The sequence below is a fragment of the Ictidomys tridecemlineatus genome, chromosome 3 (assembly GCF_052094955.1).
Source record: "Ictidomys tridecemlineatus isolate mIctTri1 chromosome 3, mIctTri1.hap1, whole genome shotgun sequence".
NCBI lineage: Eukaryota > Metazoa > Chordata > Mammalia > Rodentia > Sciuridae > Ictidomys > Ictidomys tridecemlineatus.
In genome coordinates this window covers 42,551,499-42,568,759 of record NC_135479.1, presented here as the reverse complement: position 1 = coordinate 42,568,759, position 17,261 = coordinate 42,551,499, and the positions used below count along the sequence as shown (strand labels likewise).

At 48.3% G+C, this 17,261-nt stretch overlaps 1 protein-coding gene across 14 annotated transcripts in view; it reads left to right on the top strand.

Moving 5' to 3' along the window:
- Myo18a (myosin XVIIIA) overlaps positions 1-5,735 on the top strand; it is a 98,002-nt gene extending 92,267 nt beyond the window's left edge. For all 14 annotated transcript variants that reach the window (XM_078042576.1, XM_078042575.1, XM_078042583.1 and 11 more), the window contains one exon: positions 4,355-5,735. In XM_078042576.1, the coding sequence (XP_077898702.1) occupies positions 4,355-4,455 (101 nt within the window). In that variant the 3' untranslated portion in view covers positions 4,456-5,735. The remainder of the gene's footprint in view (positions 1-4,354) is intronic.
- The last annotated feature ends 11,526 nt before the right edge of the window (positions 5,736-17,261 follow it).

Below are 17,261 nucleotides of genomic sequence, written 5' to 3'. Positions count from 1 at the left end.
TGCTAAGGGTCAAACCCAGTGCCTTGAACATGCTAGGCAAACACTCTACTACTGGGCTACAACCACAGCCTCCCATGCTTTATTCTTGATCCTCATGATAACCTCATGACAAAGATGTGAAAAGCCCTGTTTCAGAGAAGAGAAAGCTGAGGCTCAGAGAAGTTAAGTCCCTTACCAAGGTCACACAGGTGGAAACTGATATTGTCAGGAGCTGAATGGCATGTGTTTAACTCCAACACTCTTGCCCTTAACTACTTCTCCATTCAGTTCAGTGCAGAGCACGTGGGCAACATGTGAATGCCAGACAGCACCTGTTTGAGAGCTATTGTTCATGTCCCCATAAGGCTGGGCTCAGAAAAGGGCCCTCCCTAACTGATACCCTGGCTGTGGGTTGGTGCATCAGTGGCCACTAACTCTTGCGTGGCCTTTTGGTCTACTCTCCCCCCACTCCCAGAACTACCTTCCTCCCTGGCATGAATCTCAAGTCTGAAAGGACAAGGGTCAGAGGGCTGCAGCCCACACTGCACCACACCCTACAGCAGACCCAGGAGATGCCCGATGCCCTCCTCAACCCTCCCACCTGCAGGCAGCCCACACATGGGCGTCACCTCTGTTCTGCTCATCTTGTAAAGTTCTAATGAATAGAAATTAGCAGCTGTTGAGTGACAGCCCCCTCCTGGTTCTCCTGCCTCCCCTACCTCCCCCAGCTCTTCTCCCTGTGGGGAGGGAGATCTAGCAGTTAGGCCCATTATGCCCACACCCCCACTATGGAAGAGAGGCAGAGCCTGACTCACTGGGATCCCATTGTTGCCAGTTACCCTGGTGGGCGGTGACATTTTAGATCATCCTGGTTATATGAAGCTGTTTTTGACATGGAACTCTCCCAGGGTAAGCTTACTGCTTCCCAGGAGGTATAACCCCAAAGTGTACCCCCCTGAGGCTCAGGAAGTTGTTCCCCAGATGCATGAACTAACACACACCTGTTGCATGCTTGTACTGTGAAGCAGCTGGGCAAATACTGACTTTAGCTTAGTTATACCAAAGGGGTTCAATGGAAGGTCCCTTTAAGGAATGGAACAAATGGAAGTGCAAGTTACCTTAGGCAATGGAATGGAATTGGGGGAGTGGATGGTGTGATGGAACTTGAACCCAGATCAGGCTCATGGCCAATTCATTCCTTGGGCATGAGCTGCTCTGAAACCCTTGGGCTCAGCTCTGCTCTGTCACTTTCCCCATGTGGCAGATGGTTGCAGGGTGCTTTGTAAAGCATCTCAATTGCATTAGGGTCTCCTTGTCAGCTCCATTGTGGGAAAAAACAGGAGTCAAAATATTTGGCCTACTATTTCAGCCTTCCCCTTAGCAGCCCTGCTAAGTGCCCCAAACCCCCATGACAGGAAGTCAGTGGGTAGATGGAGGAGGAAGTCTAGAAAGCATAGAAGGCCAGGCCCTTCTGTGTATTGCACCCGTTCCCAGAGGGAGACACAGGCCATCTCACCAACTGGTGGGCAACTAGCATATTTCAGACCCTAGTGCCCTCAGCCCACCGTCACCCTTGACCTGAAAATCGTTAAGAACAAAGACACAGAAAGCTGCTTTCCTCCTCCACCCATCAGCTCAGTTCCTCTTGTCCAGCTAGAAGCCGGAATAGTCCTAAAACTCTCTCCCCAGGCTCTGAGGAGGATTGCATTCACTATTGGTAGAGTGGCCCCCAGCCAGAACCTAGCCAACCAGCACAGAGCTGGAGAGAAAAAGCAGCAGAGGGAGGATCTCCCTGGCACCCAGCATTAAGTGGCTTTGGGGTGAATACTCTGCCAGGGGTGAGGGTGGGAGTGGGACAGGACAGAGACAGAGCCAAAGCCAAAGCTTAGCTTCCCATCTGGTGATGAGGAACGAGAATTCGGAACACGGATTCAGCATCCATAGCAAAGTCAAGGGGAGGGGAGCTGCCACCCTGGGCTCTCCCAGCGGGAATTAGCTTATGTACCAAATTGTTTGTGACATTGCTGAGCAGGAGACACTGGCTTGTGGAGAGGAAAGCTTTTTAAACAATTTGGTTAAAATGTTCCAATTGCCAGCCGTGACTCTTGCCCTGGGGAGGAAGGGAGCTGCCTGCTGTTGGCCCGTTGATGGCTGTGGCCGTATAAGCTACTAAGGAGACTGGCTAAAGAGAACCCAAGGAAGAACCAAACAGAGATCTAGTGCATCATCCACAGCCCAGGCAAGAGAGAGACGTGGGATTTACCACCTCTCCAGCTGCTACCGCCTCTGCCTATCACCTCTACAGAACAGCGTAGAAACCTGGCTGTCATTTACCCAGGTGTCTGAATGTGGGAGTGGTGAGGGAATGACGAGGAGCACAGGGCTGCGATTGATTCAGAGGGCTGGGCTCTCCAGCAATGCCTCATTTGCATCTGGATCCCAGCCCTGGCATCTACCTCACCCCCTCTGCCCACAGAATAACTCCACTGTCTTTCCTCAAAGCCAGGCCTTCCTTTTCCTAACAGCAGATCTTTAGCACTGGGTGCCCAGAAATTCTGTATAAAAAATGAAAACAAAACCCGGCTCCTGATAATGTAGAATTCAAACAACCCCAAAGCTAAAATAATCCCCACCCCCGTTTTTTTTTTTCCTGTGTTGTACAGCCATCATTGAGTTGCACAATTTTGTCCTAGAGTCACCTCAGAGTCCTTTAGTACCTCTGCTCCATCAAAATAAGACTCATTTATGTTCAATGTAGTTTGTACTAAGTGTGTTTTGTGCTATTCTGATTCCTTTAAGAATGTTAATTCATTCATGAGAACTAGAATAACTATTAGCCAGACTGCCCCACTCCTGAGCCATTTTGCATAATTGAACATATATTCTCTCAGGCTCTTCGGGGAGGGGAAGAGAGCGAGATACATGTCTTTTACACCCCTTGGACACTCACCCAGGCCAGAAGGAGAATGCAGGTTTGATCTTGTTTTCTTCTCAGGTATCTAATCTAGCGGCAGAGTGGAGTTTTTTCAAAGCTTTGAAGTTCAGGTTCAGGTTTACATCCTGACTGTGTGACCTTGGGCAGGATGCTTCATCTCTTTGAACCAGCTTCTCCATACCAACCTAGAGTTGCTGTGCAGAAAAAGACAGCATATCCAGGGGGCCTAGGCCTGTGTCTCATACAGAAGAAGATCCAGTGATGGAATTCTTTCTTCTGGATCTCTCACTGACACCTTGGGGGAAGCTAACCAAGTGACTTTTTCTCACAGAAACTTGTTTCCTCCGATAGAACTTTCAAAGGACCAGTAAATCAAGGGCCTTCCTCAGATTCTTAAATCAGAATTGCAGGCAATTGAGATCATGGAATTCCTGTTTGCCCAAGTAGACTACATCTAGGATCTGTAGGCAGATCTGTGGGCCTCTGTCACTTGGAGCAGTGGGCAGGGCAGCGGTTCTAAGGACCCAGCCGAGAGCAGGGACCCAGTAGGAGTGGTGTCACACTGGGCTATATTTTCTAAAATGGTGTTGAAATTACAGTGCACTTTAATAGTCAGGAGGGAAAGGTAGCTCCTGGGCCTTGGGAAATAAAAAAGAAGGTGAATGGAACTGGGTAGAACATGATATCATCTTTCCTTGTGAGAGGTCATGATCCTGCTTCATCCAGTGGATAATGCTTCTTCATATCTTCAGAGAGATAGCTGGAGGCTTCCAGAGCCAGGGACCTGATGAAGACTCAATGGGATTATGAGATTTTTCCATTGAGCCACCCTGAAACAAAGGTCTTGGCAGCCCGATTCCTGAGACTTCATTCCTTATTGTTAACAGAGGATGCCATGATCAACAGTAGAAGTTCCCACAGGCCTTAGGAAACCCTGATTAGGAGAAGAAATTCAGATCTGGGAATATTCGGTGGGGAATGCTCCTCTTTCTTAGAAGCCATCTTTTTTAGAATAACTTGCTTAAGAGAGCCCCTATCTTAGCCAGGCTGTAAGTATCCAGTCTCCATCACTGTGGCTCATGGATGGCCTGCATCAGAATCTTCTGGGGAATAAGCTGAAGATGGGAACCCCTCGGTTCCACCGAAGAGCTATCAAGTCAAAAATTTTAAGAGGAAGGACCCGGGACTCTGTAGGCGATTCTTACACCCACTCACGTCCTAGACCTCTGCTCTCCAGTACCTGTGTCCTATGGGTTTTTAAAGCTCTCAGAGTCGAACTGGTGTGCTCCTTTCTCTAACTATATTGAATGTCTTCTAGGTGAGCCAAGAAGTCTTTACCTAGCAACGTCTGGTGTTTGGAGTGCTCTAACAGGGATTTGGTACTCCTGGGTAGAAGTGTCCTTTGTCCTTGACCTTGTCCTTACTCCTCTCTCCCTGCAGCCCCACCAGCCACTGGAAGCCCCTTCCCCCTGACCGATCCGATGATGAGCACGACCCTGTGGACGGCACCTCCAGACCCCGATACTCCCACAACTATCTGAGTGACAGCGATACAGAGGCAAAGCTGACGGAGACCAATGCTTAGCCCAGGGGAGTGGCTCTCAGCCCTCACACCCCACAGCCTCTGCCTGCCTGGGCATCTCTCCCAGGAACCAGTGGGGCACTGGTCCCCCCCCGCTGACTGCTGATCTGCATGGGAAACACCCTGACCTTCCGCTATCAGGGGGACTTTCCAGGCTGTGGGTGTCTGACATCCCCACGTGGAAGAGGTGGGAGAAAGAGGAGTTTCTGAAAAGAGAACTTTTTGCTCCTCCCTGCCTCAAAGATGCCACACTCTTGGCTTCTACCAGGGCCACCATGGTCAGTGGCAGGTGGCCTGGCACTGCATGGAGCCAGCAAATTGACCTCCATCTCAGCCCCCTGCTCAGGGATGATGGACAGATTGCCTACTGGGCCACCCAAGGTTGCTGGGTCCATGGGGAGGAGTCGGGGAGGGAACAGCAATTCCTTCCCGCTGGTTTGGGACGAGGGCTTTCTCTTCTCAGTGCCTGCTGTCTTTTTACTTCTTAATTTAAATATCCAACTTCTCCATCACAGCCACATCCCTGAGAGTGGGAGCTGGCTGCAGTGGCAGCTGGGGCCCCCAGGAACAACTTGGAAATATCTTCATCTCCACTTTTCTGGGTGCAGTCCTTTCTCTGTGCAGCCAGGGAGACTGGTGAGCAGAGCTGGGGCCAGGTTCTTAAGAGTCAGTGTGGGGAGGGGCTGCCAGGTGCTTCTGGTTGGGCTGAGCAAGCCTCCACAGACGGGTACATAAATGCCATCGAATTTCCAGCCCTCACCCACCCTCTCCGTCTCATCAGTGCGTTAAGTGCAATGACCTATTTAATAGTAAACCCATTCCACCTGCACCAGCTTGGGGACTTGTCCAAGCACTGCCTCCCTCTACTTTATACCAGTTCCCTGGGTCATAAGCTCAACTTGAGAAGAAAGGCCTGGGGTTGAGGGCTTGTGGTCAGAACCACTGAAGATGGGAGTGTCCGTTGATACTAGTGTGTGTCAGACACAAGTCCTCACCCAGTGTCCTGAGCTGGTATCATCTCCCTGCCCCCACACACTTATCCCAGACCTGGAAACAAGCGGTCCCAGCCCCCTCCAAAAGTTATCCCCTCAACTCCACCAGACTTGGGGGCCAAGGGCAGTGCCTGGAGCCGCTCCCATCTGCTGTCCCCCTTCTTTCCTGCAATTGGTTTGTACTCACTGGGCTGTGCTCTCCCCGTTTACCTGATGTATGGAAATAAAGCCCTTTTCCTCCTGGCTATGCCAGTTTTCCTGCCTCTTCCTTCAGGCCCAGGGAAAGTCCCTTGTGATCACAGGGTTGAAGGCAGAAGCAGGACTATTGGGGACACCAGAGAGTCACCTTGTTCTCGCCTTCTCCCATGTCAAACTGTGCCACCCAAAGAACCCTGGCAGGTCATCTGGGGCAGGCAGGATGAGGAAATTAGGAGATTAGTCGAGGATGACACAACTCCAACTTTTGCACCGAGGGCCTGTGGATTGTAATTCAGGTTGGCAGAGTTGTCCAAGCCTCCTCTCCCCTGGCCTCCATGAGGAAATATTATCGTCCATTTGATTGTTAAATCTCACCAGCTGCAGGGGTTTTATCTTCTCTTACCTTTTTTCTTTTTTTTTTTAATTCAAGCCCTTTTTAAAAGTTTGTTCTAATTAGTTACACGTGACAACAGAAAGCATTTCAACACACTGTTTGCAAATGGAGCACAACTTTTCATTTCTCTGGTTGTACAGGACACAGTCACACCATTCGTGCAATCATACATGTACATAGGGTAATAATGTCCATCTCATTCCACCATCTTTCCCACCCCCGTACCTCCTCCCCTCCCCTTACTCCTCTCTGCCCAATCCAAAGTGCCTCCATTCTTCCCTTGCCCCTCCCCCATTATGGATCAGTATCCACTTATCAGGGAAATGAAGCCCTTCTTAAAGCTTAAGTTAAGCCATTCCAAAGGTGACTTTTTGATCAGAACTCTGGCCTTCAACCTCCCTTGGCCACAAAGGCGACTGGAATAGGCTGCAAGTGCTGTTTCTTCCCTGCCCACATGCCCTAGTTCATGCCTTGTCCTCAGACTGACAGCTAAGAGACCCCTCATGCACATAGGGAAGAAACAATACCCACTTGTTCCTCTTCTAACTTCTGTAATGTGGCCAGTTATAATCACTGCAGGAAATCAAGTACTTTGTCAGGGAGACGGGGAGGGTATCGGCCCTCATGCTGAGGCTCCAATGATGTCAATCACCCAGAAAGTCAAAAAAGGGAAAGAGGAAGAAAATTCAGAAAATGAGCAGGAGAGGAGTATGAAATGGATCCATTTTGAACAATGGAGACTTTCCCCTCTGCTGCCCCACAATAGAGAGGAGAAAATAGTAAAAACAAAGTTGTGTTTTTTTTCCCTTTTACTGCTGGTTCATGTTCAGTTCTGTCATTCACATCTTCTACTCCTTCTGTAAAATAGGTGCATTTTATGTTTCTCCCAGGAGATAATATGAGCAACTCCCTACCACCTGCCCAAAAATTCTCCAACACCAACTCCAGTTTTTGGTTCACTGGAAAGTCCAACATCCACCTCCATTGCCTGGTTTGGAGTAAAGGACTTTGCTAAAGTTAGAAAACTTGAATTACTCATTTATTTATTTGCTCACAAGTTGAGAAATATTTCATAACTTCCTACTGTGCTCTAGGCATAGCCCTAGATGCTCAGAATGGATCAAGTCCCTCCCTTTTAGTGGAGGAGACAGAAACACAAAATATACACTACACTTGCTAGTATGTGCAAGTCTTGGGTGGGCAAAGGCTTGCACAAGGAAGACCAATGTGGAATAGACTATAATATAAGTTCAAATAGATTGCTTTGGGCATGTTATGGACAGAGATATTCTCTTTGGGAAAGGGGGACGGGAAAGGATTCTAAAAGGAGCTGTTATTTTGGTCTGGGACTTGAAGACAGGATAATACTTCCACATGTGGATAATGCTGGGACAGGCCATCTTGGGATGAAAGGGGATTTAAGACAAAAATTTTTGTTTGGTTGTAGATGGACAGAATGCCTTTATTTTATTTTATTTTTATGTGGTCCTGAGAATTGAACCCAATGCCTCACACATGCTAGGCAAGCACTCTGCTGCTGAGCTATAGCCCCAGCCCTGGAAGAAAGAGGATTCTATTGCAAAGGTCTTGAGTTTGAGAAATATAGGCGGTGGTAGAGCATGCTGCAGGCTATCACCTCATATGACCAACCCTTCTCAAAGCTGCAGTAAAGCTCCTTGGCCAGGGTGCTAGCCTTTAGGCTGGGAAGAAAACAATTCCCTTGGCATCAGCAACTCCCCAGAGGAGTCCTGGGACCTACAGGGCTACTGAAGCCCATCTTCATTTGGGGTGCAACTTGAGAGCTCTATTAAATTCCTGCCCTCACCTGTACAGTCACGGTAGCTGTGGTCCCTAAGATGTGTGTGATCCCTGTGAAACAAAGCAAATCTTTCCCTGCTCCAGGCTCAAAGCCGCCCTACTAGATCCTTCTTTCTAATTGCAGACCCTCAGGATTACTCTCACTCCTAAATAGGAGGCAAGGATGGGAACCAAAGCCCTGTAGGACTCCCCATAGTGTCTAGAGAATACAGGAGCAGGCAGTGACCCCAAAATTGCCTCCTTTTGTCCTTGCATCCCCTTGGCAGATTATCCCAGTTGTCCTTCCCCCATCCCCCTCCCCTGTGCCTGGTGGCACAGACACTTAGCGATTTGCTCCTTAATTGTCCCCCAGCTAGGCTGCGCAGATGCCGCTCTTTAATCTCTCCTGATAAATGAATCGCGCCGCTCCTTTAATCATATGTTCATATCCAAGCCAATTTGAATCAATTTGGCAGGGAGCGTGTTGCAAGAGATGCCATGACTGCTGTTTCTCCCCCAGGGCTCTGGAGCCAGAATGACTGCTGTCCGCACCCTCAGTAAAGAGCCCAGGAGACCTGTCCGGAGGAGAGATCTCCCACCTGAAAGGTGGAGACTTTTTAAAGTCATTTCATTCATTCCTGCTCTAAAAGCAGGCTCTGGGGACTAGAAGATGGATTCCCAAAGGCCTCAAAAGTGGAAGGGAGGGGGATGAGTCCACAGCCTTCCTTGGTCACTGAATAAGGGGTCCCATTATCGTCCCTGGGAGAAACTGCTGCCTTAAATCTAATGTTAATCCTTTCTGTTCCCCTTTCATTTCCTCTAAGCTGGTTCTCAGGGAAGATGGAGCAGTTCATCACAGCAACACATTCCAGACCACTCTAGGATAATGTGTTCTTGCCTACAACTGGTGGCCAACCCAACTCCTTTTATCTTCCCCTAGGACATGTTCTTTCCTGACACTTCCAGGCAGATGGGCAGTTGGGGACATGCTTGGAGTGTACCAAATGCTACTAGGTTTGGGACGGCTGCTTTTGCATGTCTCACATGGGGTTCACATGCAGTAGTGAAAACAAAGTAAAAATACAAAACCTGTTCAACTGAGGGCTTCTGTCACTAGCACTGAAACCTTGGGCTAAACCTCTCTGTGGAAAACAAGGTGGTATTGCTGCCAAGAACCTTTGCCTCCTAAGTTCAGAGCTCCTTACTGCAGCCAATAGAATCTCCTTCATCGCCATCGATTACCCCATCCCTTCATCGCCATTGATTACCCCATCCCTTCATCGCCTGGGTAAGAGCTAGAGGGACCCACGGTTGGCACCAGTGGAGCTCAGAGTTCTGAGATCCCAGTTCTAGGAGAGGAACACCTTCTCCCAGAACGTGATCTGTCTGGGGTCGGTTTCATCCAGCAGCCTTTTTGTACTTTAGCCATCCTCTTGCATTTCCTAGTCTCATTCTCTGCAGTGGCAGGTGGGCCCAGCCATTATCAGTGAAACCAAGAGATCTCTAGCATCTTCATGTGCAAGTCCACCACCTTTGGAGCTTTGGAATCCAGCAGCCTTGGGATCTGTGGGCTTGGAGTTTCTTCCCGCCCTTCCCAGAAGCTGTGCCCCTTAAAAGGGCAACAGAACAGTAGTTTTGTCCTGAACTGATGTTAGGACCAAACCCATAGTGTTGCCCTTTCAATTATTACAGCAGGATTGAGGTCCAGCCTACTCTCAGCAACTGGAAATATTTTTTCCCTGCCCTTGTAAGAGCTTTTGGAAGCCCTTGGTCTGAGCCAAGATTGAAGGAGGTGGCTGAAGCTAAGGGAACCCTTCACAGTCTGTCAATAGTGATGGATGGAAGATGAAGAAGGTAATAAAACCAATTCCTATTTGTGGAGTAGTTACTATGTCTTCAGCGTTTGTGCACTTTGCCTACATTGTCTCCTTTAGCATTTGTCACAATTCTGTGAAATGTCATTGTCCCAAGGAGGACACTGAGGCTAAGAGAGTTGATGTCAGTCAGGTGCAGTGGGTACATGCCTATAATCCCAGCCTCTTGGGAGGCTGAGGCACGAGGATCATAAATTCAAGGCTAGCCTGGGCAACTTAGCAAGGCCCTGTCTTGAAAGAAAGAAAAATTAAATAAATAAATAAATAAATAGAAGGAGAGGGAAGTGACTAGGGATGTAGTTCAGTGGTAGAGTACCCCTGGATTCAATTCCCAGTAAGTGGTGAGGAGGGGCAGAAATAGAAGGAAAGACAGACAGACACACACACACACACATACACACACAATGTCATCTTTTTTTGTTTGTTTGTTTTAGAGAGGAGAGAGAGAGAGAGAGAGAGAGAGAGAGAGAGAGAGAATTTTTAATATTTATTTTTTAGTTCTCGGCGGACACAACATCTTTGTTGGTATGTGGTGCTGAGGATCGAACCCTGGTCGCAGGCATGCCAGGCGAGTGCACTACCGCTTGAGCCACATCCCCAGCCCCACACAATGTCATCTTTACAAGCAAGGTCTTCAGCTTGATTCCAGAAGAGGTGGCCTGGATTCTCAAACTGTTCTGGCCTTGTGGAAGAGTAGAGAGGGAAGAAAACAAGGAATCACTATCATGGCCAGTGCTTGGTATTCACCAAAGCCTGGCTTCCCCCAAGGAAACACTTCTTGGTAATTTGGGGAAAAAATACCTACCTCACATTTGTGTTGCTCTTTACAATTTCAGAGCATCCCCCGTACATTATCACATTTCACTTCACTCCCACTGTGCCAACAATATGAATAACAGTTCCACATGGCCGGGAATGCATATTTTAAGCTATATTCACTTCAGTCTAATTTCATGACAGTACAACAGAACAATCCAGACCGTTCTCTGCTATTTGATCGGGGAGAAAAGATATCCAGAGCAATAGCCATTTTGGAGTTACAAGGATGCTAGATTTGTTTAGAAGGAATTTTACAGAGAAATTGAGTTTTCTGCAGTGTATGCCCCCGTGATGGGTCATATAAATATGGGAGATTCTAAAAAGGCTGTGTGCTTTGTGATTGAAGTCAGTGACATAAATCTCCCAGTGGAATACTTATATGTGCAGATAGAATTTGCTTTCCATATCAAAAGTCAGCAACGAGTTTTATAAAAAAAAAAAATTTTAAGGATATTAAGTTTTGACACCATTCAGGCAAATTATATTTGAGGTGGCTTAAGAGTCAAAGAGTTTCCACATTTTAATAAATTTTTATATGTTTTGTGTCACATTTATGATCTGACTAGATTAGGAAAAGAAGCAAATGGATTTGGGGAAGAGAGGACACTAGGGAATTTGAAAGTGGAATATATATATATACGGAGAAAGAAAGAGAGAGAGATCCTGCTATGGGGACAATGCAGTCAATAGCTTCAGAAACAGGTCAACAACTGACAGTCAGGCAAATGTAAAATTGTATGTAATGAAATAGGTCTCATTCATGACTCATCTTTTTTTTTTTTTTGGTGGTGGTGGTGGTGGATGGTACCAGGGCTTGAACTCAGGGGCACTCAATCTCTGAGCCCCATCTCCAGCCCTATTTTGTATTTTATTTAAAGACAAAGTCTCACTGAGTTGCTTAGCATTTTACTTTTGCAGAGGCTGGCTTTGAACTCAAGATCCTCTTGCCTCAGCCTCCTGAGCCACTGGGATTACAGGCGTGTGCCACTGTGCCTGGCAGCGTGGCTCATCTTAACCCTAAAGCCTACTCTCAATTACAGGTTGGCACCCTTGCTGGAGGACAGCTTCTGGTCCCCAAGGGACTACGGTCTGTGAAGAACAAGGGAGAGTGACAGTGCCGAGTGACACTCCCTGCAAGGTTCTGCACTGGAGTAGAAGCCTCATGGCCCGCCTGTTGAGGGCCTTTGAGCTCTTCGGTGGGGGCTGTTCTTTCTGGCAATAGGATATAATGGTAGGAAAGGAGGTTCTACCCCCAGAAACTGGTGAAATAAGCCTAAAGAACCAACTAGAAAGTGAGGCAGTCTTATGGTTCTGCTAATGAGCTCTTAAGGTCACCTAGACACATGTCAAAAGTACATGTGCTATTAGGATATTAGGGGGCTGGGGATGTAGCTCAGTGGTAGAGCCCTTGCCTGTTGTGTGTGAGGCCCCAGGTTTGATCTTTGGCACTGAAATACATACATAAATAAGTATTAGAAGGAGTGAGGCGCTGTAGCTGTGCTTACAGTCTCAGTTACTTGGGAAGTTGAGGAGGATCACTTGAACTCAAGAGTTGAGGCAACATTGCAGACTCCCTAAAAAAAAAAAAAAAAAGGTTCTTTGGAAACTGTAGTCTTATTTTGGGATGAGGGATTATAGATACGGTATCTCTTAATATCAAATTTTCGCACAATTTTTAGATCAGTACAAATATATCTACCAACAACAAAGAAGGTCCCCCAAATTGTGATATGAGGGTGACTGTCAGAGTAGCTTCTTTTCCATATAGAAATCTTAGCCGTGGGGGGTTAAACCATGTGGCAAAGCTGCTTAGAAACTGCTTAGCTCCCTTTCTCAGGGAAAGCGGTTCTTAAAGCAGCAGGCAGCTCCTGGCATGGCTGAGAGTGGAAGCTGGAAGAGGAACAGATTGGAGGGTGGAACTTGAACAGTTCTTTTGGGTCTTTAGGGGAAAGGAGCAGGGATTAGGGAGAGATGACTGTCTAGACCTTGCTCTCTCAAGCAGCCTGGAGCCCTCCCTGCAGGTGACGGGTTTGAGGACATTTGTGTTGATAAAAGGGTTGATGGTGGAGTTGAGAAGGTCATTTAGGATATTTGTGTCATGGTTATGTTGAGAGAGAGAGAGAGAGAGAGAGATCTGTAAGGGAACATAGATCACTGGCCAAACTTCATACTTGGCTAATAGATTTGTGCTCCTAATACTTGGTTCCATCTGAGGTTTAGCGCCTTAAGGAAAAGTGTTGTGGCTGAGCTTAGTGACCAGGGAGCTTCTCTGAGAAAATGAGGCTTCCTTGTGCAAGGGCTCACCTGGGGCTTCCGGCATCCCCAAAGGTCTGGAAGGAGTAAGTTTCCTGGGGTGTGTGATCTCCATGTCCCTCCCCACCCCCATCCTTTGCTCCCCAGTAGAAATCAGCTACAAATCTCAGCTTGTTGGGAACAGATGGCCTTGGCTGACGAATAAGCCACCGCAGGCTGCTCCACCTGTTCTCGGGCTGGAATAATCAGCTCGAGACAAACATCGGCGCTGAAATAACTCATGGCAACGGGTGATGCGCAGGCACAGATTCCAAAAGCCTCTTAAGCAGACCCCCTCCAACTCTCCCTCCTCCCCAGCCCCTAGAGGCCATCGGGAGAAGGTAATGGAGCGGAGAAGACTGATTGAGCCCCAAACCGAGCAAGAGGCCAGAGCTGGTGGTGCCATGGGCAAGGCTCAGTGACGGGCAGGGCTGGGTGGCGGGCAAGGCTGAGTTCTGTGGCAGGTCGGAGGCATTCACCTTGAAAGGGCAAGAATTAATTTTTCTGGAGGGTATGGAGAAGATAGGAATGGTGAGTCCACGGGCAGGCCAAGGCTAGGGAGACCTACACAGTCCAGGATGGAAACGACCTGGGAATTTGGGATTCATTTGGATTTGCTCATTTAAGGAGTGATATGCAAATAGGATCTGCTGCCGGGTGATGGCTCCGCAGCTCAGACAGCTCTGGTAACAGCCACTGGGACTTTCATCCCTGAGTCTGTCTGCGTGTCTGAGTGTCCATGCTTCTGTGGACTCATGTTCAGTCTCCCTTCACCTCCCTGATGAAATCAGCTGGGCTACTGTTCCCTGGCAGACTCAGATGAGCCCATGCAGGGAGTGACAACCCTGGGAGCAGCGGTGAAGGGCAATGGAGGTCTGACTTCCTGCGGAGCCAGTCAGGAGAAGGCAAGGAGACGGAAGAGTGAGATGGCTTGCATGAAGTGCCTCAGGAGGCTTCCCTCCGTACACCCACCAGGCGCTGTTCACAGAGCACCAGTGGGGGGTCTCAGTCCCCAGAGACTGGGTGGGCACCTGAAGAAGAAACCTGCAGAGTCCAGGGTGCCAGGGAAGTTACATCTCTAACAGTTATTTTTGTTCCCAAGTGCCCCACTCTGTGCTGCCTGGGGGGAGAGGGAGGGCAAGAAATAGGAGGACCTGTTATGTAAGGTCCTGCAAATATTTTTCTCCTAGGTGCCGTGGTGGCCACATCCTCCTAAGTGCCTGGCTCTGCTGCATGACAGAAGCATGCAAGGAGTGTTGCTATTTTGGTTTGTATATAAAAAGTAAAATTCAAGCAGCTTCAACAGTTATCCACAGTGAATCTCGCCCCGCCCACTTCTCCTTTCCCTTTACTGGCTTGTTTTGAGACTGACTGAAGATCTGGTGATGTTTCATCAGGGAATCCTTTAGTATTGATCCTTCAAAGAAAAGAAAATGACTCCTTAAAAAAACATAATCACAATACTCTTATCACACTTAAAAATGATCAATAATTCCTTAACATCAAATATCCAACCAATTTTTTTTTAATTTTCATTTTTATTTTATTTCTTGTTTGTTTGTTTCTTTGGTACTGAGGATTGAACCCAGGGGTGCTTTACCACTGAGCCACATCTCCAGCCCTTTTCTGCATTTTTTATTGAGAGACAGGGTCTTGCTGAGTTGCTTAGGGCCTCCCTAATTGTTGAGGCTGGTTTATGAACTCATGATCCTCCTGCTTCAGCCTCCCAAACCACTGGGATTGAAGGCATGCACCACAACTCCTGCCTGGCCCCACTCCTTTTTTTGTTATGAGATAGGAGTCTGGCTAAGTCGCTGAGGCTGGCCTCAAACTTGTGATCTTCCTGTTTCAACCTCTGGAGTTGCTGAGATTATAGGTGAACACTACTGGGCCCAGCTCCAGTGAATATTGAAATTTCCCTGATTTTATTATAAATTTTTAATATATATTTATATGTGTGTTTTATTTACATATTTAGTATACATATGTATGTGTGTTTATAAGTGTGTGTGTGTGTGTGTGTTCGTTTGTTTAATCCAAGATTGAGACAAGATTGAGCTGCTTTGGAGAAAAAAAAATACTGTGCTCAGGGCTTTTTCTCCCAGGAATTCTGATTTAATTGGCCTTGGGTGGGACCCAAGCATCATATTTTTTAAAGCTCCCCAGGTGGCTTTAATGTGCAGCCAGGGTTGAGAAATGCTCTACCTTTCCCCCCACCAGGAGTCTCCTGCCAACTCCTCCACGTCGAGGCTGTTAAATACTTCTCCCTGGCTCCAGCCAGGAGGTGCGGCAACTCCCAGGGCGGTTGGCACTAAGATGCCTCTTAGGACAAGCTGAGAGCTCTGCATCTTCGGGTCCTTTTTTGAGTCCTTTCCCCTATGCATTCACATACCTTGTGCCTGTTCTTTCTTTTTCTCCCGTAATATGCCTAGTGCTTGTTCTTGCCTTGCAAGCATAGCAGATTTTTTTTTCCGTGAAAATAGCAAAATTCCTGCCTCAGGAAAAAGTGAGAACTTCCCCAGGGGCTCTACTCCATGGCTGCTCAAGTGGCTGTGTGAGGAGCTGGAGCTGAGCGAGGGGCCTGCCGGGGGCTTGGCAGCAGATATAAGGGAAACCGGGGATTTGTGTGGGATTTGAATCCAGCACATTTGGGGGAATCTAAGAAACCGGTCTCTCCTTAAAATGTTGGCCCCAGGAACATGTTGGGGAATGACGCCTGCACCCTTAGTGCTCCCAGCAGAGAGCCCACTACCCACTGCAGCCATGCCTGTCCTCCATTCTTCTACCCCCCCCATCCCCACTCGCCTTCTGGATATGTTCCTCCCTCCTGTGTCCCCCACTCCATGCCTCACTGAATGTTGGTGAAACAAATCTAGTCTAAAATAATGAGCAATCAACTACCCTGATGCTTGGGGCAGGCTGGGCAGGGCTGGGGGTGGGGGGGGCGGTGCAGGGAGCTGAATCATTTATAAAGCTTAATAAAGATGCAGATGAGCAGTGCGGACCAGGAACCCCAGAGCTGGGCTTATTCATTATTCAAAGTTATGTAAATGCCATCATTGGGTCCTGTAGGTTAGAATCCTGCCCCCTGTCCCTGCTGCCTCCAGGACAGACAGATCTGGGCCACCTTGTGCTTCCCTCTCCCGACAACCTGAGCCCAAATACCCATTTCTTACCCTACCACCAGGGAAATAAGATTCCTAGACCCCCCCCCCTCCTCTGTAGTCCACAGTCTTCCAAAGGTTTGTGGGAAGCCCTGGCCTTCGGATGAACCTCTGTAGACTCAAGCAAGTGGGCTTCTTCTCATTGTTTAGAAGGAAAGAATACCCAACGAGCACTTGCGGACCTGTTTTAATATCTCACATATCTGCCCAATGGGATGGATTTCCTGAAGTCTAACCTTAATCCCTCTTACTGCACTGAAATAACCAAATTCCCTTTTAAATTCACTTCTCCCTGAGAAGTGAAAAGCAGGCCTCCAGTTTCTTTCCAGCCTACTGGGTCCAGGCTGACACATCCTGTTTTGCCTCCTTAAACCTTTCTAGATCATTGAACTTCTTCCAAGTAAAACTCACATCCTTTAAGCTCTGAAACCTGTTCCAGGATACCACCCTCCGGGGAGGGTTGAGCTACTATTAACCACACCAAGTATCTCCTCTCTTCCACACCATGGCTACTGATTTGTATCCCACAATCTCCTAGCTTCGGGACCCAGATTACTTTCCCCCCCCCGACTCTCCTCCCTCTCTGCGAATCTTTCCCTTGTTCCCCATCAAGCCCTCATTTGTCAGTTTGGTGAGGCTGAGAGATGAAGAATTGGGTCAGAGTAGCGATGGCATCGATTGCCTCGGCTCTCCCTCCTTTTGGGGACTGGCTCTCCTCCCTCCCCACCCCAGTCTATTTTTAGGCTGCCTCTGTTTTCCCTGGTCTGGTTGGCAACCACACCAGCCTCTTTCTCTTCATTGCCCTTATCTCTCCCCTGCAGCCTTGTGCAGACCCCAGTTGCCCTTCCAGAGGTCTCTTCTTGCCTGCCTGATTGATTCTGATTTCCTTCCATCTTGAAGATAGGCAGGGGCTGTCTGAAAGGGAATGCCTGGCCACCCTCCGGCAGTGGAAGGAAAGCAGCGAGCGGATACTGAGTGGCCTGTTTGGGCCAATCCTTCAGCAAGTCGTCCTCCGACCCCTTTCGAATTGCCCTTGGCCTTCCTCTATGCCCATCAACCATTCCCCACAGCACCTCTCCCCTTTGCCATCCCATCCTACCCCCACTGAGAAATCCCCACTTCCTCCCACTTAGGCCTTCCTGCCCCTTGCCTTTGACTTGGGGGCTGCGCAGCACCCCTGAAGATCTGCACGTTTCCAGTCTCCTCTTCTCCAGGTCCTTGCCTTACTCCATTCT